Source organism: Alexandromys fortis, unplaced genomic scaffold (assembly GCF_014885135.2).
Source record: "Alexandromys fortis isolate MF-2015 unplaced genomic scaffold, M_Fortis_MF-2015_v1.1 scaffold_146, whole genome shotgun sequence".
In the NCBI taxonomy this organism is placed as follows: Eukaryota; Metazoa; Chordata; class Mammalia; order Rodentia; family Cricetidae; genus Alexandromys; species Alexandromys fortis.
In genome coordinates this window covers 1,422,860-1,445,148 of record NW_026068042.1, presented here as the reverse complement: position 1 = coordinate 1,445,148, position 22,289 = coordinate 1,422,860, and the positions used below count along the sequence as shown (strand labels likewise).

General features: G+C 49.4%; 1 protein-coding gene across 3 annotated transcripts in view; it reads right to left on the bottom strand.

The window, feature by feature from the left end:
• The window catches only part of LOC126515949 (integrin alpha-D-like), a 68,699-nt gene extending 49,961 nt beyond the window's left edge, over window positions 1-18,738 (bottom strand). The window contains exons 1-23 of one of the 3 annotated variants that reach the window (XM_050166016.1): window positions 18,562-18,738; window positions 17,909-18,014; window positions 17,366-17,469; window positions 17,013-17,083; window positions 16,752-16,860; window positions 15,154-15,284; window positions 14,872-15,017; window positions 14,489-14,642; window positions 13,213-13,363; window positions 12,952-13,025; window positions 12,688-12,817; window positions 12,459-12,601; window positions 12,165-12,305; window positions 11,869-12,078; window positions 8,012-8,142; window positions 7,735-7,892; window positions 7,453-7,607; window positions 6,716-6,847; window positions 5,817-5,890; window positions 5,403-5,568; window positions 2,513-2,629; window positions 2,354-2,433; window positions 2,195-2,278 (exon numbers count right to left, since the gene is read on the bottom strand). In XM_050166016.1, coding sequence (XP_050021973.1) covers window positions 2,195-2,278; window positions 2,354-2,433; window positions 2,513-2,629; window positions 5,403-5,568; window positions 5,817-5,890; window positions 6,716-6,847; window positions 7,453-7,607; window positions 7,735-7,892; window positions 8,012-8,142; window positions 11,869-12,078; window positions 12,165-12,305; window positions 12,459-12,601; window positions 12,688-12,817; window positions 12,952-13,025; window positions 13,213-13,363; window positions 14,489-14,642; window positions 14,872-15,017; window positions 15,154-15,284; window positions 16,752-16,860; window positions 17,013-17,083; window positions 17,366-17,469; window positions 17,909-18,014; window positions 18,562-18,598 — 2,804 coding nt within the window. In that variant the 5' untranslated portion in view covers window positions 18,599-18,738. The remainder of the gene's footprint in view (window positions 1-2,194; window positions 2,279-2,353; window positions 2,434-2,512; window positions 2,630-5,402; window positions 5,569-5,816; window positions 5,891-6,715; window positions 6,848-7,452; window positions 7,608-7,734; window positions 7,893-8,011; window positions 8,143-11,868; window positions 12,079-12,164; window positions 12,306-12,458; window positions 12,602-12,687; window positions 12,818-12,951; window positions 13,026-13,212; window positions 13,364-14,488; window positions 14,643-14,871; window positions 15,018-15,153; window positions 15,285-16,751; window positions 16,861-17,012; window positions 17,084-17,365; window positions 17,470-17,908; window positions 18,015-18,561) is intronic. The other 2 variants (XM_050166020.1, XM_050166017.1) reach the window with 2 other exon arrangements.
• Between the last annotated feature and the right edge of the window lie 3,551 nt (window positions 18,739-22,289).

Here is a 22,289-nt window from a genome sequence, read left to right as displayed (position 1 = left end):
ACTACAGCACAGCACCTGTGTCTGCTCGAACAGTAACAAGACCATCCCAAGCCAACTAGGACCAGCAGGGCTACTGAAGGGGTCATAACCATTAGCATGCAAGACTAGCTGTTCCCATCATGCATCTGAGGACAGCCCCCACGTAAGGGCAGTAAAGATGGGCAGGCCCTATCAGGGGGATTGTCTCTACTGCAGTCGGTCAGTCAGACAAGCTCTCCCGAATCCTAAGCAACACCACTCTCTCATGAGAAGCTTGTGCTCCCTCTCGAATGTGCGCTTTTGCTCTGTAGTAGCTCCTCCTCCCAACTCCTTACTGTCTCAGGTCTGAATTCTTTCTCCGGTGGTGACCTGGAAGCACCCGCTCTACCTTTGACAGCTCCCTGCCCTTGCCCAATGGCAACCTTCCTAAGTTTCACTTCTCCTGGACTCAGAGGACTCCTCCCAAATGCTCTAGATCTCCCTGAAGACTGGGACCTGTGATGGACCTGCAGGACCACCTAAGTCTGCAGGTGCTATGCCCTCTATGACCTGTAGGATCACCTAAGTCTGCAGGTGCTGTGCCCTCTATGACCTGTAGGATCACCTAAGTCTGCAGGTGCTGTGCCCTCTATGACCTGTAGAACCACCTAAGTCTGCAGGTGCTATGCCCTACCTGTAGAACCACCTAAGTCTGCAGGTGCTATGCTTTCTCTCACCTGTAGGTCCACCTAAATCTGCAGGTGCTGTGCCCTATCTGTAGGATCACCTAAGTCTGCAGGTGCTATGCCCTATCTGTGGTTCCCTGCACAGTGCCATGAGAAGCCCTGGGTATATATACTCTTAGAGCACGCATCTCTCTGCCTGGAGAACCCCGACATTCAGGGCAATGAAGTGTGCAGTGCTGCACGAGAAGAAACCCTCCGGTTAGGTGAGTCCCACAAGAGCAGGATTAACCACACATAGGAGCTCAGCAATGTTTGCTCCTGTCAGCTGAATTCACTGAAAGTAGCCATGCTGTGCCTGACGTGGAGCAAACACTAAGAAGGCATCTGCTGAACATTTTCTATCCCCAAGTCTCAATACCTCCTCCCATGCTTCTTAGTCCCAGCTAAGGCCCTACCTGCCTCCGACACCCATCCTCAGCAGGTATCTTTCGTTCCTATTTTCTACAAAAGTTGGGAAGGAGAAAGTTCAAAAAGCCTTACGGCAATGGTGCTCAACCTGGATGCTGTGAGCCTTTAGTTCCCCGTGTTGTGGTGACCCCCAACCACAAATTTTTTTTTGCTACTTCGGAACTCTAATTCTTCTACTGTTATGAATCATAATGTAAATATCTGATATGCAACTCCTGTGGAGAATCTGCCCTATGGGCTGTGTCTGTTTCTTATGAAAAATAACAGTCTTGCACAAATGCCAACGGCCCTTTTGAGAATCACCCTGGTCAAGCCCAGTGCCGTAGACTCCCCAGTGTTCAGATGAACCCTCTTTCACTACCAGTTTAGTAACCCACAGCTACGGTTTCATATTGAAACTCATTCTCTCCCTTCCCTAAATTTAGGCTTAGCACTCTGAGCAGCACAGTCAGGAAGGGGGGACCTACTGGGAAGTTCCTAGATCAGTGCGGGGTGCCCCAACAGAGGCTGTAACATCACTACTCCTTCCTCTGCCTTCTCTGCTGCCTCCCTGCCATGGCATGAGGACATCCATCATGGTATGCTACGTCACCACAGACCCAAAGCATCAGGCCAGAGAGCCATGGACTAAAACCTCCCAACCGTGAGCCCAAATCAGCCCTTTCCATTTGCAGGTGGCTTCAGATTCTTGTGACGATGGAAAGCTGATTGACATGCCATGTTACCCAGGGTACAGAACTGAAGAACAGCGCTTGGTGAGATTTTGACTTGGGTACAGCAACCTTGATCTCCACGTAGGCTATAAGAACCTCGAAGACAAGGGTGTATTTCATATACCCCAGAGGACCCAAGACAATCTTGTGAATTTTCAAAGCCTGTAACCTGCATTAAATATAGGCTGTAATGATAATGATTTCACAATTATGGTCATAACGAACACCCATTGATGAATATGTGCAGCTACCAATATCATCTCCTACTGAAAGGACAATAAAGCCTGAAACATCCTGGATGAGGGTAGTGACTCTTGCAAACCCTACTTCCATGAAAAGAAGAACCATCTGGGGTCCTAGAGAGCGTACCTGCTGATCACGGTGTACACGGCATACTTTACTGGGAGCTTCAGCTGGAAGGTGGTTTTATTGGTCTTAGGCGTATCATTCTCACTGGGGACAGAGGAAGAGTATGAGATGTAAAGATCAGAATTAGAAAGACATCCCCCCTGGGCCTAGCCAGCTTACCTGCTCACTCTGGCTGTTAGAGACAGCCGGTCCCCCAGCACAGCTTTGGGAGAGACATCAAAAGTTACCAAGAAAGTCATCTGAGGAAGAAAAGGGAGTGGTCACAGAAGAGAGAGGAGGATGGGAACAAGGGATGGGCTAGGCGGAAGCCAGGCTGACCTGTGCACCTCCTCGGAAAATGATGTGACTGATGCTGCAGCTGGTCCTCCAGAAGCCCTGGCTCCTGCTTGGGGAGCTATCACAGGTGAGGTGTAGGGAACGCTGCCGCCATTGGTTCTAGACAAAAACAAGGCCAAAAGTGTACATGAGATGGTGTTTGTCAGTGTTCCAGAGAGACGCTGGGATTCAAGCACACAGTTCCCTGGAAATCTTAGGGCTTGAGGCTGGATATCTGGTCAAACTTCCTAGAATGCAGAAAGCTCTAGTCCCTAGCGCCCTCACCCTTCACCTCTTGTTGGGTTTTTTGTTCTTGCTGTTATTGTTCTGTAGCCCATATTGTTCTAGAACTCACTAGAAGGCCCAGTCTAGCCTCAGACTTATGGTGATCCTCCTGCCTAAGACTCCAAGTGTTAGGATTACGGGCATGAACCAGCACACCCTGCTTCTTGTTACTTCGAAAGGCCTTTTATTGTGGATAGTTTCAAACACACTCAGGGTAGAAAGAGGGGACTATCAACCGCTACTTTCCTGTCACTCAGCACAGGGTACCAGCGTTTCCCTATGCTTCTCTCCCCTCCCCCGAAGATTATTCTCCACCTCTTCTTTTCTTAATAATTTAAAGTACTTCCTACACACTGTATTATTTTATTCCAATATATTTTAATGTCTACTCAAAACCAACAAGGTTGTTTTCTTGATATGACCACAAAACCAAACAAACTGTACACAACAGAAGTAGCAAAACCTCCCCATTGTAGCGGTCATGTTCCATTTTCCTGGGTTGCCTCTTCACCATTTTGATTTTAAATTGCTTTCTTGTTAAATAACTGTCCATTGAAGATCCGCACACCACACTGGGCTGCTGTACTAGGCTCACTGTCACTGCATGCTCTCTGGGAATTACTTTTCCTGGTTCATTTTTTTTATAAGTAATTAAAATGTGCTCCCAGGGAGGGATGCTAGGTCAGGAGGTAGAGCACACGTCCAAAGCAAATGTATGAGCCCAGTTTAAATAAACCAGGTGGAAAACAGATACTGGGGGGAGAATTAGAGGAATTCTACCGTGCTCTAAACACTCGCTCATTTCCTTGGGTGACATGACAACTGTGGGGTCACATAAGACATCGCTGCTGCTCAGAACTCCAGAGCCAAATGAAGAGGACGCCATGGCCCAATGTCCAATCTTGTGTGAAAATATTTCAGCAAATAAAGACAAGGCCAGGTGTGGTGGTGCACACCTGTGCTCCCAGCCCTGGAAAGGTTAAGGCAGGAGGGTCAGGAGTTCAAGGCAAGCCTTGGCTGCTTGAATCTGAAGCTAGATGGAGCCAACGGGTCAACGTGTTGATCGCTGTTGACCCTTGTCGGCGGTGCTGTGAGGGTGTTTGGTTTAACTCTGACTACTTTAGTAAAAGTTTAAAATTGTTTTAACAATAACTGTTTTGAAAAATATGTTTCACTGGGAGCTCGTGGTGCCTGCCTTTAATCCCAGCATTCAAGAGACAGGCAGATCTCTGCAAGTTTGAGGCCAGCCTGGTCAACAGAGGAGTTCTGGGACAGCCAGGGATATTCAGATAAGCCCTGTGTCAAAAAACAAAGCAAACAAACAAACAAAAAAAACCCTATTTCTTTATAACTCTTTATGGTTCTGGTTCTGTCTTCTAGAACAGAGTGACCTGCCACCTATTTTTGTAAACAAAGTTGTGTTATGCACACTTCTGTAGATTCGTGTCAGCATCTGCTACTCCTGGAAAAGGTAGAGCTGAGAGGCTAGGACAGAAACAATATGGTCCACGTAGCTGAAGCATTTCCCATCCAGCCTTCACAGAAAAACTTCTGGCAAGCCCAAGGCCAGAGTAGCCAATACATTAAGTTTTTTTATTCTATAATATTTTAAGTACTTTATAAGTTTCGTGGTGTGTGCCTATATTCCTAGCACTTTGAAGGCTGAAACAGAAGGATTATGAACGCAAGACCAATCTGAGCTACATAGCGAGTTTCAGGCCAGCAAGACTATGTCTCAGGAAAAACAAACAAACAAATAATACATGCACAAAGGCCAAAGATAAACAGAGGACAGATCGCCTGAGTTCTGAGCCCAGATAATAGTGTTAGGGAATCAGGGGCAGGAGTCCATGATATCTTTCGGGTATATAGTGATATTTTGTTTGTTTTAACAAATAAAGCTTGCCTGAAGATCAGAGTGCAGCTAATCCCTAGAGGCCAGGCAGTGGCGGTTCACACCTTTAATCCCAGGACTCGAGAGACAGAGGGGGACGGAGCTCTGTTAGTTCAAGGTAACCCTGGGCTACACAAACTTAATTCAGTCTAAAACAGAGCTCATATAAAGGTGATCCCAGCACTAGGGAGGTGGAGACCGGAGTGATATGACTGGGCCGAGAGAGGAATATAAGGCGGGAGGGGACAGGAGCTCAGATGCAGTCTGAGGTGAGGAACAGTCTGAGGAACAGTGCAGTCTGAAGCAGTCTGAGGTGCGGTCTGAGGATAGGATCGCCCCTTTGATCTGAGCATTGGTAGAGGTAAGAACTCTCCAGTGACTGGCTGCCCTGCTGCTCTGGGTTTCAGCATCACCCCTGATAGCTGACTCGAGCTTTTATTATTAATACCAGTCGGAATCCGTGCCACACCGGCGTCACTTCTTCCACCACGTGGGCTCTGGGGCACTAGGCTTGCTGGCAAGTGTTCTTACCTGCTGAGCCATCCCACCGGCCCTTCAAAATCTGGTGCCAGAAGTCCAAAACCCACGTAATACCACCCCACCATCCAATCAGGACCAGCGAAGATCTCTTGGTTCACCAAAGACTGCTAAGCAAGAGCCACCAGCCTGAACTTTGAACCGAGTACAGGGGCCAGTACTACCGAGCCCACTCACCTCCTCCTTTCCCCGGAGGAGTATTTGGCCTTCGGCAACTCGTCTAAAGGACAGGCCCACCGGGTAGAGCAGAGCAACCGTGGTCCCATAGGAATCTTCCCCGTCATTAGAGACGGTCACATTTACATTCAGCTCCAGGTCACTTCCCACCACCAGGGTCTTCAAGCTGCGTGTTGGGAGGGAGGAGGAGAGGATTCTGTGACTGAGGCTAGAAACGGTCAGGGGGTGAAATGTGGGGTAGCATGTGAAAGATAGACAGGAGATGCCCCGGTTCTGCCCGCCCCGCCCCCTCCATGAGCGTGTGAGCGCCAAATCCTGGGAAGGAGGCGGGGCTCTGGGGGAAGCGGGGCTCTGGGGAGGCGGGGCTCTGGGGAGGCGGGGCTCTGGGGGAAGACGGAGTCTGTGAAAGCTCACTCTGGGAAGCCAAAGATGATGCCAAGGTCGTCCTGGCAGATGTGGTCGGCTCCACAGTTCTTCTCAAAGGGAAGCTGAGGAAAGGGGGACATAGGAATTAGGTCTGGGGTGACAGGCAGCTCACGCCATGCCCTCATGCACCAGCCTCTGGCAAACAGCCAGAGCGAAGGGGATGGCAAGCTCCCCACCAAAAACCTCTCTGCGGCTCTCGAGCTCCCTAACAGATCCCAGGCTCCAGGAAAAACGGCAGGCACCATTCTAACTTCCCCCAAAGAAGCTCGCAGGTTCAGGTTGCCAAACTCCAAGCCATCCCTGCCAATACAGTGGCTACACCTCAGCTAGATTGCCCCTGCTCCCACTTCCCTCACAGCCTTGCAGCTGCTCATATCTTTGCCCATAATGCAGGTTCCCAGACGTCCTCCTCGTGCTATCCAGGAATCAGGCACAGCCTGGCCGCAGGCCTGTGATGTGAACTACTCATCAACCACACGGCATGAAACTTTGCCATTGAAACCAATAGAATGGGGCCCCCATGGAACTGGAGGAATGGTTCAGTGGTCAAGATCACTGATTATTCTTCCAGAGGACCTGGGTTCAATTCCCAGCTCCCACATGACAGCTCACAACCCTCTGTGACTCCAGTTCCAGGGGATTCAGCACCCTCACACAGACATATATGAAGGCAAAAACACTAATGCATATAAAATAAAAAAGAAATAATTTTAAAAAAAGAAGCTCCCCACTCTGCCTTGTGTTCATGAACTCTCCTCAGAGTCCCCACCACGCCCATACCTGTCCATGCTGTCAATATATTGCTCCTGCTAATAAATATCTTGCCCAAAATGACAGCCTGCCTTGGTGTCCCACTTGAGCCCCAACACCATAAAAAGCTGACTCACAGAGGCCGTGTAGTATGTTTTCTCATCCACAGCCAGCATGGGTAGAAGGCTTTGGTAAGAAGGGATGGGCAGGCCAACAAGAGAGAAGTTGAGGCGCAAAGTGATAGGGGTGACCGAGTCTTCCACACAGGCCTAGAGAAGAGGGTGGTTTGAAAGAAAGTCCCCTGCATAGTTACTGGCTGTACCCCATCTCTGCGTGTGGAAGGGGGGTTAGAGCAATCTCATCTATGGTCAGTAAGCTCCACCCCCATACAGCTCTCCCACTGTACTCAATGGCTCCTCCTGAGGCTGCTCAGTTCTCTTCTCTAGTTTTCTCTGGGTAGCATTTATCCGGACCTGACATTCACTATCTAGAAATTGTTTGTTTGGAGGTTCCGGTCATCACTAGGGAACTCCCTATGGGCAATGACTGCTTCGTCCCCTGCGGTGGGCGTGTCTCAGGGGTCAGCTCTATGTATGTACTCAATAAATGCCTGCTTGAGTCAATCTGAGGCCACACAGCTCTCCCAGGCAACCCTGCTCTCTTCCCTAAATCCAGCTGGGTGGCCTCTGGCAGCAGCAACTGGCAAAAGTCATTCATCCGCTTCCTTAGCTAACAGGTATTAGCTATCGCCTGCAGGCCAGATCCTGGGTGGAAATTCGGAACATGCTGTGTTCTGTCTCTGCTGAACCTCTTTCCAGTCCCCAGAAGGCCTCCACCCACAGCGATTCCCACAACCCGTCTACAGTCGGCTCACCGGCAGAAGCAACCTCACAGTCTCACAGTGCCTGCTCAGGCCAAGGATTCGAACTCGGGTCAGAGCCTGGGTCTTTGTTTCCTCGAAGATGGCACGCGGACTCAGGCGGCCAGGGTCTAGGGCCAGGTCAAAGGTGACAGAGCTTTTGAGGTCACCTGCAAGGGAATGTGGAACACAAGGAAGATGAAGAGGGCCAGAAATTACTCGTGTAGGTGAGGGGCAAGTCATCAGATAGAAGGCATCCAAAGGTCAGGGGGGGGGGGTCAAAGGCAAGAAACTCACCTAGTTGGGTCTTGGAGCTATCATAAATATAAAGGCAGACTGTGGCGTCACCCAGTGTCTGAACAGAGGCCACCTGCTCCTGACACTCAAACACAGACCTGGCGATCTCCGAAGGTGAGAATCTCACAGTCGGTAACATTCGAAGAATGGGTCTGGTCCTGTTGGCGGAACACTAAGCTGAGAAGAGGCTCTTGGCCGGTGGGACCTCAGCCTCCAGTCGGGAAGGAGGTTCCTAGTCTAGGATGGGTGGGGAGTGTCTGAGGAAAGCTGTGCCCACCTGAGCAGTAGCACGTTCCCCTTGGACCCCACGACCAGGTCCACCAGTCCATCCCGGGTGAGGTCCTGACCGCCACTCAGTGACTGCCCAAAATACTGGAGCCCAGGGAAGAGCCGAGATCCTGAAATCCTCTGTCCAGAAAAGAAGGTGAATCAGACTCCACGAAGGGATATGATGGTTTAGCTGCAGCCTTTTTCCTAACTGTGTGACGGCCTCTCCGAGAAGCCTAGTGGAACTGCATTATTGGCGGCCTTTGCCCTCCGTGCTGACCAGTTTTTATGCCAAACTGACACAAGCCAAAGTCACGTGGGAAGAAGGAAATTTAGAGAAAATGCCTCCAATGCGATTGGCCTACAGGCAAGTCTGTAGTGCTTTTTCTTGATTGATGATAGATTGAAGGGTCAGAACAATGTGTGCATTGCTACTCCTGGACCGGTGATCCTGAGTAGGCTGAGCAAGTCATGGAGAGCAAGTTGGTGAGCAGCGCTCCTCCGTGGCCTCTGCAGCAGCTCCTGCATCCAGGCTCCTGCCCTGTTTGAGTTCCTGCCCTGACTTCTCTCCATGGTGGACTGTGAAATGAAACTGAGAGCTGAAATAAACGCTTTCTTCCCCTGGCTGCTTTTGGTCACGGTGTGTTATTCACAGCAAGAGAAACCGTAATTAAGAAACTGTCCAAGAGAGAAAGTAGGGTTTATACAAATCATCTAGTTCCTAGAGCTATTGTAAAGGAACAAGACTTCTCCCTTGACTAGGCATGAGGACACACGGCCGCAATCCCAGCACTTGGAAGAAACAAACATGCACCTCTAGTTGAAGGCCCGTCTGGGCTCTGCAGTGAGATCCTGTGTCAAAGCAAGGCCAGCCTTCTGCGCTCTCCCTGGTGTCCTGTCTTCCCGTGCATATTTCTCCTTCTTACACACACACAGCCCCCCATCTGTTATGAAGGCAAAACACCCACACACACAGAAAAGTTCAGCGACGTGAGAAAGAGGGAGGTAAGAGTGTGAGAGGAGGAAGGGCAAGCGGTGAAAAGAGATCATTTAAACAGAGTCTAAAAGGAAGAGGGGCAGCTGGGAAATGGCGGCTAGAGTCCTAAGGGTTCGGAGACTGGCAAATTGTCCTGGGGACTTGAGTTACATTGACTTAGTCCCTGCTTCCCATTGACTCTCACATGAGCCAGGACTCAATCTTTCTGTGCCTCGGTTTCCTTATTTTTGTCTTTCACACACAGAGAGACTATGTTAGGATTTGTGCCTACGGATTATATTTATATTTTCGCAGGCATTAAGCGAATCCACTATGGTTATTAGAACCTTACATGGGGTGCGGTCAGCAGTCAACCTTACTATGATTAATGACCAGGCTAAATCAGGTCTCAGGAGCTGGGAGGTGACTCCGTGGGTAAGAGTGTTTGCTGTTCAAGCATGCAGAGCTGAGCTCAAATCCTTAGCACTCAGGAAAAACCCCAGCGTAGATGCAACCCCAGTACTAGGGAGCAGAGACAGAGAGATTGTGAGAGTTTGTTGGCTAGCTAGACTAGCTGAAACTTCAAGCTTCGGGTTCAGTGAGAGACCTTGTCTCAAGTAAGAAGGTGGAGAATAATAAAGACATCAGACGTCCTCGTCTGGCTTCGGCATTCACATGCATGGGCCCACACACATGCCTACACACACGTGTGCATGCACCATCCCCATGCACACGTGTGTGTGTGCCACCCCCATGCACTACAGAAATGAAATAGAAAGGACTTCAGGACCCATCTACGCCTCAGTCCCACTTCACAAACAAAACAAGAAGTTGACTCCAGCCTGAACCCAGCACCGTTCTTGCTGTCTTTTCAAAGGACAAAGAGGCACAAAGTTGGGGTGGGGGAGTGGCTGCAGCTAACCCCAATTCTCCCCTCAGGGGCACCACCTCCCCTGTGGCTTTGTTCTCTTTTATTTCCATTATTCTTAAAATACCTAATCCCTCGGGAAACCTGTGGTTTAGTCTCTGACACTGTGGAGACCAAAGATGTTGGTAATAAGCATAAGATTGAAAAGCAAAAAATGCCAGTTACTAACGGACCCCGGGAAGGATGGGTGTGGTAACCGACTCCAGGGTCCTCCCATTCAGGAAGTCTCGGGTTTGGTATCTGAGCCTGTGGAGGACGACGTAAACCCTTTCCAGTCCAGTGAATGAGAAAAGAATCACTGCGATCAGTGAACCAGAAAGGCCATGGGTGAACTCCAGTGGCGCCTGTAAGCCATGCGGAACTGGGCACACTTTCGGGGATTCTCCCCGAGTCACACGCCTTCCTCAGATCTCCCTCAGTTGTTAAACAATGCTAACAATTAAAAGGACAGCAGCTTACAGTAACACGACACGCTAATGTACCAGGCAGTAGTCCGAGTGCTATGTGAGAACAGGTGTGGCCAGTCCATCCTATGGTGGTCACCAGCCTTCAGGCGGACACAGACAGGTGTTGGTCCCTTTTCATGTCACAGTGACGAATCCCTGACTAAACCACTAAGAGGGGAAAGGGCTCGTTTTGGCTCATTATGGAGGGAAAGTGTGGAAAAGAAGAGAGGTTCACAAAATGGCAGCCAGGAAAGGGGGGAGGAAGGAGGGTGGGAGAGGGGGGAAGGAGGAACAGAAACACACAGAGGTTTTACTAATCCCTGAGTACTGCTGAATTCAGTCTCAAGTGTTATACAGATGCTGGCAGAACCACAGGGCTCTCCCTGCGCTTTCCTGGAGGACGGCACAACGGCCTTTTAAAAGTATTCGCGCACCATAGAGTTCACCTCACAGCTCTGCGACTCCCGTGTCTTCGGGGTTGTGAGACCTTTTCCACGATTAATTTTTGATCATTTTATCACCCCAACAAGAGATGGGACACCTGTTAACAGTCACCCCATGCCTGTCACTTCCCCTTACATCCAAACCTAGGCAACCGGTAATCTACTTTCTGTCTCTGCGGATCTGCCTGCTAGAGACACTGTGTAAAGGCAACCATACAACATATGATTTCTTTTAACTGGTTTCTTTCACTTATCATAGGAGTTCAAAGTTCGTTCACAGAGCCTGTACCAGCTCGTAGTGGCGTAATATGCCACCGCACAGGTAAATGTTTGGTTTATCTGCTAAAGGTAGATGGTCATCTGGGTTGTTTCTACCTTTTGGCTATTAATTCTGAGTAATGCTTCAAGCAGCATTCTATGTAGCTTTGGGAGGGCGTGTGTTCCGTTCTCTTGTGCTAGAATCGTCTGGTCACATGACAACTCTATAACTGATCTTCTGAGAAATTAACACATTGTTTCAAAATTGCCATAGCATCTTCAGACTCTCACCAGCCATGCCTGGGGGTGCTGCATGTACCATGCCCTGATGATTGGTGGCCCTATGATTCTGTATAGACGACCATGAGATCACACTGCACAGTGATGAGGTCGCTACTCCATGAATGATGATGCCAGGTTCTCAACTTGCCCTGTGTTTGTTGACCTTGGTTAACCTTGGGAGAAAGGTCTGCTGAGATGTCTGCCTGTTTGATGGCTTTGACATCTGCCCAGGCAAGCAGCCGTCCCTTCCCGGGAAACCCTGCTCTGCTGTGTGGAGGACTCCTTCCCGGCTGGGCATCTGGAAGGATCACTGATTGCATTGGTACGGTTTGGAAACTACTCAAGTATTGAGTCTCAAGACAAAGCGGGGAAGGCAGTTGCTTGCCTTTTCATGTCTCCGCTGCTTGGGTTTGACCTGCTGCAAAATGCTTAGTGCTTAAGCCAAGAAATGAAGTCACGGAAGAGGATCTTTGTGACAGAGAAGAGACAAAGAGGAAGCTCTTGTAGTCTTGGGAGACAGTGATTGGGCCTCACCTGGCTGGGCGAGGGGTTGACATCTAGTTTTGAGGCTCCATGAAATATGTACACAGCCCCCATGTTCTCTTCCTCTCCGGGTGCTCCAATAGCCACATCTGACACACGGTCCCCGTTCACGTCCCCTAGCACTGTCAGGGCTGCTCCAAAGCGGCCCCAAGGATGGCCCTGCTCCCCGTGGAGAGTGGCCTCACACTGCCACCTGCTCCTCTGCAGACAAAGCCAGCATCAGACCCAATCTGAGCAGCCCTCCAGCCACACCCACAGACCACCAGCCAGGACCCTTCACCACTTACCCCACCAGGCATGGGGCACACAGACACCTGCCCCCCTCGGGTCTTCTCATAGTAATGGGGGGTCCCAATCAGGACCAGGTCAGTGCTGCCATCTCCATCCATGTCCACAGAGCAGAGGGAGGCCCCAAAGTAGGAGCCGATCTGGTAGGCCAAGCCTGAAGTCATCTTACAGATGCCCCATCTGGGTGAGGCCCTGCCCCTGTCCCAGTACCACAGCCTCCCCTGTGGGCTCCAAAGCCCCTTCATCTCCTCCTTCTCCACCCCGGCCACACTCTGACTTCCTCTTCTACTAACCTGTGTCCCGCTGACTTCAGACTTGGGCTTCCATTGCCTGGATTCCTGGGTAAAGATGACAACCTTCCCTGTGTGCTGGTGGCGAGGGGCTCCCAGGACCAGGCTGTAGACCCCCTTCCGAAAGGCCAGTGCGGTGGAGTAACCTGAGGGGCCCAGACCTCAGCACCAAGGCTTTTCCTGTCTTCAGGCAGCTTGTCCTGCCCCTCCTCCTCCCACAGCCTCTTCTTACCCAGGTAAGCATCCCGCATGTCCACGTTCTCCTGAGGCATGCTGATGAAGGTGGGGCTCATATTTTGGAGGTATAGGAAGGCACCTCCAGACCAGCTGAAGCTTCCCACAGCTCCCAAAACTAGTCCATCCTGGGAGGAAAGGATCCTAGGGCTGAGCAGGCTGGAGCAGGATGTCAGCCTAATCCAAAGAAAGACTTCCCCTGGCTCCCCTTTGCCCTCCTTTCCAGCATCCTCCATCACCAGCCTGAGAAAGCTCAACTCACAGGTGTGATCGCAGCACTGAAGCCCTCCTGGGACATCTCCAACTCAAAAGAACTGCCGCTTGCTGTCTCTGTACCTGGGGGAGGCATGATGCTTGGCTTGGGGAGAAAGACATTTCCCAGGCTCAGGGAGTCTTCTTAGGAGAGTCTAAGATCCAAATCCTAAAGCAAGGATTAGTGCCTAGCTCATGAGGGTCTAGACTCAACCAGGAAAATTCCTGTGTTTGAGGATTCCTGAAGCAAGCAGCTTCATTGTTAACTCACCCTCAATGGCAAAGATCTTCTCCTTCAGCTGGTTCTGAATGTTCTTCAAAGCATCAAAGTTTTCCACTTGGAAAACGTGTTCTTGGGAAGGCTTTGACGCAATTTTCTCTAATTCTTGCTTGTTCTGTATATAGTAAAAGGCCCTTCCTACCTGTCCCCAGAAAAGACAAACCCGGAGAGAATCAGAAGTCTGGAAACTCCTTTATGGGTTCATGTTTTGAACAGCTTGTGAGGTAGGGCTTGGCTGTCAGAAGTAGGTCACTGGGGTGAGCTTTAGGGTGGTATCCTACAACCACCCCACCCTCTTTTGCCTCTTTTCTGGTCCTCCACACTGTGAAGAGCTGTGGCCTCAAACTCCCACCACCATGGATTCTACCCCTCCTTCTCTTCCATTATGGACTGAGCCCCTCTGAAATCGTGAATCAACATAAATAGTTCCTTTGCAGAAAAGGAGGAAGACAGGGTGTAAGGGCCGGAGGGTTGGGGGGTGCTATGAAGAGCTGGCTTCAGGATACCACATGACTACTGCATCCATGAACTCAGACCAGCTCTGGTTACGTTCACAAAACACACATAAGATCAAGCTAGCCCAAAGTCCCACAGAGATAGGAAAGATGGCGTCCATGCCCCATCCCACAGCCGTGCACATATGGGCAGTATTAAGTGGACATAGTGGGTCATTATTTTAAAACACATAAAGTTAGGAAAGGGAGGGACAAGTGACCCAAGGGAAAAGAAATAGGAAATGAAGATGTGTATGGTCAGTCACATGTGTGTGGTCACATGTGTGTGACACAGGGGAGGAGAATAAGAAATGAAGATATGTGTGGTCACATGTCCTTGTGCACATGTGTGAAACGTTCAAGGAACGAAAAATGAAATAAAACTTATTTCTCCCTTAAGTGTTTCTGCTGGATGCTTTCCCACAATGAGGCAAGTGGCTAAGGCACTGTTATGGCTGCCGTCCACCAGGAACACCTCGGTCAGCCTTGGAGAGTCTTCTGAAATGAGGCTCAAACAGCACTGGGGAGTGGAAGCAAAGTTTCGATGGGGTCATAGGTCCCCAGTCTGCATACATGAGAAAACCGGGTTCTGCCCTTTAGAGGAAGTTGCTTGAAGAGGAAGTGACAGGAGGAAGCAAGTAGTGGGTGACCACCTTCGTGTCTTACCCCAATTGCATAACGGATGATGCCCTTAGCGTCTGCCAGGGGGGTGACATCATCATAACTCAGTGACAGGAGGAAGCAAGTAGTGGGTGACCACCTTTGTGTCTTACCCCAATTGCATAACGGATGATGCCCTTAGCATCTGCCAGGGGGGTGACATCTTCATAACTCAGGTGGTCACCTTCTTTCCTCCCATCAGTAATGACAATAAGGACCCTGGTGGCATCTTTCCGAGCCCCATTTTGGGCAGTGAACAGTTCCGTTCTGTGAAGAAAGAGAGTCCAGAGGTCTGTGAACAAACTACGCTGGCTGCTGATGGCTTCTCAAAAGTGAGGCTGTAGCCTTTCCTGTGAGAGGCCCCCCTCCCGCTCAGAAACCCCCAAGCAACAAGAGGACCAACAGGATCCTCCTGTTTCTTTCTTAGATGGACAGATGAGGCCCAAAGAGAGTTCTGGATGCTCCAGGAAAGGCTACACGGGAAGGCTGGACTCACATGACCTTCTTGATAGCCGTGGCTGTGTATGTATACCCTCTCAGCTGCCTTACAGACTTCAACAGCATTAGAGGGTTTGAGGTGGAGATGAAGTCCTTGAAAGTAAAATGTGTGAAGAATCTATCGGAGAACTGCATCAGGGAGAACTAAGGGGAAAAAACACACACGCGCACATGGGACTGAAGGTTAAGACAGCTTCCCAGGACTCCTCAAACCCGCCCAGCGAGCCTTCTCAGCAAGCCCCGCAGGCCCAAGCCCAGGCCCGTGCCCCCAGAGACACACCTGTGTGTGGGGTAGGTGGAATTGGCTCATCACAGTTTCCACGAATTGCAGCATTATTTTAAAATTGCTGGAGTCGATGCTACCCGAGCCATCAATCAAGAACACGATGTCCTGCTCCTGCCGTGGACACTCTAAGAAAGGGTGTTGCTCTGATCCTCCAAGAGACACTCACAAGGTCTCCTGGCTGCAGGAGCTCCTTCTCCCAATGCCCTCCACCTCCCTCCATCTCCCTCAGTTGGACAGTCATAGCCCAACCCCACTCGTGGGCCCTCTCTGTGTCAGAGAGCAAAGCTTCCTTAAGCCTCTGACTCAGACAAGGCCTTTGAATCTTATAACGAGGCTACAGCTGTGACTGATCGACCTCAAGTCCAGTAGATAAAAAAAATGCAAGCATCTCCTGCCTCAATAACAAAACACTGAGAGCCTTCTCCCTCCGTATAAAACATTTAGTGCCTCTCCTGAGGCCTGGATACCACAGCATCCAGCAAGGAAAGGACCCTAGGCTGTTCCGGTACTGTCTTTTCTGGTTAGTGCTGAACTGCCACCTTTGTTTGGTATTTTAATGTCACCCCTGGCAAGAACCACACACTATCCCTGTTTTGTTCTGTTTCAACGAGGGTTCCTCTCCCGGGGAATATCAGAACTTTTATTCAGAAGAAGCTTTTCCAGCCTGAGGGAGTAGAGTTGACCCTCTGGAGCAGCGGCAATGTTGATGCTCTTAGCTGAAGTGTCCTTTGTCACTGCACAGAGTGGTGATGGACGCATCCAAGAAGAATGGGCTACTAACCAAATGCATGGCCTCTATAGACATTCCTAGCATTCCCCCAGCCTTCCCTTTCTGTGTTCTCTCAAAAAAACAGAGACTAGCTAAGTTTCTGACAGGTCTTGTGGGTGGAGTCAAAACACAGGGATTTCTGGAAGGGGTACCCATCCATTTCCCCTTGGGCCTCAGAGTGACTATGAAACTAGGGGACAGCTTCAGTAGGCCAACTGGGTTCGAGAAGCTCACTCCTCCACCTCATCTTCCATCTCCATCAGCACCAGAGAAGCCAACACACACACACACACACACACACACACACACACACACACTACTCAGACCACACCTCCATCAGCACCAGAGAAGCCAACAGAGAGAGAGAGAGAGAAAGAGAGAGAGAGAGAGAGAGAGAGAGAGAGAGAGAGAGAGAGAGAACACACACACTACTCAGACCACACCTCCATCAGCCAATCTCAGACCATTCAGCAAGCCGCCACTGGAAAATGAACACACTTCACTTTCATCCTGAGAGCAGCATCAGCTAATATCATTGGTGCCATGTCAGATCAGGCATTGTCCCAAAGGCTGGTCGTGGGTCTCATCTCGTGTTACTTTCAAAGACCCATCTGATAGATGCAAAAACCAAAGTGCCCAGACAATAACGGAACAGGTATCACTGCCAGCAGCATCTGTCCAACTGTGCCTGGAGCTGCTGCACCATCCGACAATGTATTTCTCCAGATACTCTCTTGCTTATTGGAAAAAGAATCTGGCCCACTGAACCCCCAGATGGATGTATGTGGGCTCTCCAGAAGAGCTGGTGGTCCTGAATACTTACCCTGCTGGGCAGCCGGAAACTGCTGGGGAGTTGAGGAAGCCAGCAGAAAGCAGAGCCCCGTCAGGTATATATTCTCTTTGCATGTATGGTGCACAGTAGGACCACAGGCCTTGGGGCAGAGGGGGCTGATGAATGGGACTTGTTCTGTCCTGCTCTATTTTCCTATCCCAGCACCTCTAGCAACCATAACATTCCCGGCCCAGCAGCCCCAAGTCCCTATTCGACCCCTCCAGACCCTCCTGGGAAACTGAGGGCACTCACCAACAGCTTGGAAGGGTTAGTGGCAGCAGTGAGAGACAGGCCTAGTGACATGTTCACAGCCTCTGGGGGCACTGAGGAAACAGACATGTGCACAGTCACCCTTGAGGACAGAAGATGTTGTACTTCCACCTGGGAAACAGCGAGGGCCCACAGGGGAGGCAGATATCCACATTGTAAGAGAGCTGGGGCAGCATGGAGGCGGAATAGGTAGGCCCAGGAGCTTGTCTAAGGCTGTGTTTATGGACAGAGCTGCAGCTGCAGCTAACAGGTGGGACTCTTGGGCCCTACCAAAGCTCACAGCATCAGAGCTCAGCACTAGGTCTGAGGTGGTCTGAGGTAGGGTTATGACTCACCCTGGAGGTGGACAGGCTCACATTTGCCCATGTGATAGCTGCATTTGTAGAGGCCACCCATTTGGTTAGTGGCCCTCATTTCCTTCGGAGCACCAACAATCACCCTGTGGGGAGACACAGCGCCCTGCCATTAGGACCATCAACACTGGAGCCATGGTAGAGGGTCAGCTTCACCCCTCTGAGATAATGGAGGTTCATAACAAGGCAAGTCCTGGGCAGGTAGATTCTGGTTTGCTTTGTTCTCTCCTGATGGGGGCCCTTCCTTTCTGACATCTAGATATTTCATAAATATAAGTCAGATGCACAATTCCTTGTAAGTGTACTATGAAGTCTAAATGAACAGGCCCTGGGACCTGCAGGTCGCGATGCCTCTCACATAGTGAGCACTCAAGAAATGTTATCTGAAGTTACTCAAAAGGCCTGTTTTCAGGAAAACCTAAAGAAAATTGCCACATGCCACAAAGGGAAGGTATGCAGGTGGTACCACTGGGGTGTGGGGCTGAGGAGGGCCAGGACTCTGTGCAGCTCCCACCCAGACCTCACCAGGTGTTGTCATACTGGACCACACTGTGTCCGAACCCAGCGCCGTCCATGTGGAAACGTGTCAGCTGCTCAGTGTCCAGGTTGAAGCCAAGAGAAGAAGCAAACGCTGCGGAAGCATGAGGAGCTTTAGAGAGGGTCTCCACCCCCTTGACCACCATCCTTCCCTCTCGGGGCTCCTGCCCCCCTTGTCTCACTACCCAAGAGCCCTGGCCCTGGACTCTTCTCTCCTTCGCTCAGCTGAGGGTTCACTTTCCACTGCGAAGTTTCAGTTCTGTTTTCGCAGAAAGAGCGTCAAAATTTAAAGACACTCTTTTCCCATCTGGGGCTTTGATGAGGGAGAATCCAGAAAAGCCTGGAAACCAAGGGGGTATCATGGGTACACCATGAGACGTGCTTGCTCTGCCTGCTTCAGAAATCTGTGGGCTGTGAAGGCCAACTAGCCTCGTTCTCAGGATCACTCGGGTTCTCCCCCAAATAGACTCGTCAACATTCTCTCATCCCCCAAACTCCAGATCCCCAGCCCTATGCCTCTGCCTCCCGCAAATGTCTCTCTCCTTACCAAGACCGTGTTCTTTCAACCACATCCTACAGCTCAGGGACCTGGCTCGCTAAAGACCAAGTACCCAGTACCTCTCCTCCAGGTCCAGGCTCACCGGTCAGCAGCAGAAGGGCTCTCCAAGGACGGCTCATGACTGGAGAAGAGAAGCGGGGCTCTGGGAGACTAGCAACTCAGAAACAGCTACCAAGTCACCAGGGAAGCAGATGAGAAGAAAGGTGGTCAGGAGGCTAGAGGCTAGTGGCCAGGAGGGAAGTTGTCAGTATGACTCAGAGGGGAAGACTAGAACCTCAAGATAAGATGGGCGGAGAGGGGGCTAAGGCAACCCACACACTTCCATGGAAGACTTGTTCTATTTAGAAATGACTTGGCACATTTTTCTGCTCCTCCCAATTTTTACCTGCTTACCTCATCCCTCTCAGCTCCCATCTGTCCCGGCAGAACTTTACCCTTGACCCTTGACCTTCAAGTGTGAGTCAGCCTCAAGAGAAGGAAGAAGATGCCAGTACTGTAGGACCCTAATGGGGGCCCTCCATCTCTGGCCAGGAAGACTGGGCTAAGAACGAAGCCTGTGACCCATGTGAGGAGCACAGACTGACCTTCATTCGTTCATTAATTCATTCATTCATTCAGTGGATTAGTAATCTATTCAACAAGCATAATCAAGGGGGTTAATTTGAGTCCTTTGCTAACTAGAGAAGAAAAGAGCCCAGAGATCAGTGGAGAAGCAGATACGTTAACAGTAAAGAGCGCACTGTAAGAGAAGAGTGGAGACCGCTGGGAGGCTTACCCAGGCTGAGAACCCAGAAGGCTTCCTGGGGGAGGCAGCCGTTGGGTTGAGTCTTAAAGGCAGCCAAGGTCAAGAGAATACCAAAAGGTCAAGAGAAAATACCAAAAGGTCAAGAGAAAATACCAAAAGGTCAAGAGAATACTGACAAATGCATTTCAGAAGTGATAGTCAGCTATGTCCACTAAGATCGCCATCAGGTAGGCCCTATTTTAGAAGACAGCCCTGGCCCACAGCTGGTCATGGGACTCTTCCTCACATCAAGGGTCAGACTCTATCGGGCGTTCAGATAAAGGGAAGCAGCATTGCCTCACAGCCGCCCTTAAGTTCTGGTTCCATTTCTCTACCAGGAAAAAGTTAGCTGTGCCAGGCCAACAGGATGACCTTGGATCACAAGTGGTAGTTGGCAGAAAAATGAGGTGTTAGAGTAACTATGACATTTGTGACCACATGTGTGACTGTACCATTACAGTGTAAATCTCCCCGTTCTGACATGCTCTAGAGATAATACTGGCGGTGTCTCTGTTTTGTCTAAAGTGGCTGAGTTTCTGTAAAACATGTTTAATTGCTCAGAACATCTCTCAGAGCTGGGACTTCGAAGAGATATTCAGGTGACATCATTTACGAAATGTTATAGCTCAAGATCTACATAAGCCTCAAATAGTTTTCATGCAGGGCCAGTTTCTCTTTGGGTACCAGCCAAAACTGGATACAAGATTTTCTTTCTTGCTTGCTTGCTTTCTTCCTTCTTTCCTTTTTTCTTTCCCTTTTTCTTTTTTTTTTGGGGGGGGGAGTTTAAGATAGAATTTCTCTGTGTAGTCGCTCTAGCTGTCCTAGAATTAGCCTCATAGTTCAGGCTGGCCTTGAAATCACAGAGATCCACCTGCCTCTGCCTCCCAAGTGCTAGGATTACAGGCGCATGCCGCCACCACCCAGCAAGCTAATCTTTTTAGAGGGTTTTCCCTTATTTCTCCTGAGTTTGTGAAGTGAATTCCCACTGTGGGGTTTATTTCTCTGGTTCCCTATAAGGAGTTAACACCGCAGAGTGGGAGGATTGGCAAGAGATGAGGCCGGGACTGTAGGGGAAGGATGGAGAGTGAGCAAGCCCCGCAGGCAGGCAGAAGGAAGTACTAGGGAAGACAATAAGGAATGATATATGCACATTCTCCTTTCTAAGAACCATGTTTTCAAAATTCTTCACAGACCTCAAAAGAGCAACACTCAACCTCATAAGAAAAGGCAAAAAACCCAGGATAGCCAAAACAATCCTGTACAATAAAGGAACTTCTGGAGGCATCACCAACCCCGACTTCAAACTGTACTACAGAGCTACAGTAATGAAAACAGCCTGGTGTTGGCATAAAAACAGACAGGAGGATCAATGGAATTGAATAGAAGATGCAGATATCAATTCACACATCTACAAACTGACTTTTGACAAAGAAGCAAAAAGTATAAAATGGAAAAAAGAAAGCAAATTCAATAAATGGTGCTGGCACAACTTGGAATCAACATGTAGAAGAACGAAAATAGATTCATATCTATCACCATGCCCAAAACTCAAGTCCATATGGATCAAAGACCTCAACATAAAACCAACCACATTGAACCTCGTAGAAGAGAAAGTGGGAAGTACACTTGAATGCGTTGCACAGGAGACCACTTCCTTAATATAACCCCAGTAGCACAGACACTGAGAGCAACAATTAATAAATAGGACCTCCTGAAACTGAAAAGCTTCTGTAAAGCAAAGAACATGGTCAACAAGACAAAACAGCGGTCTGTAGAATGGGAAAAGATCTTCACCAATTCCACATAGGACAAAGGGCTGATCTCCAAAATATACAAAGAACTCAAGAAATGTGACATCAAAAAAATAAATAATTCAATAAAAGAATAGGGTACAGTACTAAACAGGGAACTCTCAACAGACAAATCTAAAATGGCTGAAAGACACTTAAGGAAATGCTCAACATCTGTAGAACTCTGAGACCATTTCTGAGGCCTCTCAGCCTTAGTGCTTCCCCCCTCCCCTGGGAACCTAACAACTGCACCTATGTGTACTAGAATGTCGGGAACTTTCTGTCTCCCTGAGTCCTTGTGAGTGTTCTTCAAATAGAGCTCCATTCCTGGAATTGGGACAAGATAACCCACAGATGTCCACAGAGGTTTTGACTCAGTCCCTGAGAAGGGGGCAAAGTGACTCTCAGATGTTCCCTCTTACCTCACCTGATCTGGCAACGGCTCTCCAGCCAATTATTGGTAATAGCCCTTTGAATAAGCCAATCCCAATAGTTAAAAAACAACCCCCGAGGCTCCCCCACCTTGTTTCTATGGCCTTTTGCTTTAAAACTAGCTTGTAACAGTCGTTTGGGGTCTTTTGGCTTCTTGGATGCTGAAAGACCCTGTCGTGACAGAATTAAATCCTCTTGCTTTTACATCAATTGCAGTGTGAGAATGGTCTCTTGGGGCAACTCCTCCTTGGTGACTGGACTTCAGGGTCCAACATAGCCATCAGAGAAATGCAAATCAAACAGCTCTGAGATTCCATCTTACACCTGTAAGAATGGCCAAAAATCAAAAACACTGATGACAACTTATGCTGGAGAGGTTACTGGGAAAAGGGAACACTTCTGCATTGCTGGTGGGAATGTAAGCTGGTACAGCTGCTTTGGAAATCAGTATGGTGATTTCTCAGAAAATTAGGAAACAACCTACCTCAATACCCAGCAATACCACTTTTGGGTATATACCCAAAGGACGTCCAATCATACCACTAGGACATATGCTCAACTATGTTCATAGCAGCTTTATTTGTCATAGCCAGAACCTGGAAACAACCTAAATGCCCCTCGACAGAAGACTGGATAAGGAAAATGTGGTATAATTTACACAATGGAGTACTACACAGTGAGAAAAAAATAATGACATCTTGAAATTTGCAGGCAAACGGATGGATCTAGAAAACACCATATTGAGTGATGTAACTCAGACCCAGAAAAACAAATATCACATGTACTCACTCATAAGTGGCTTTT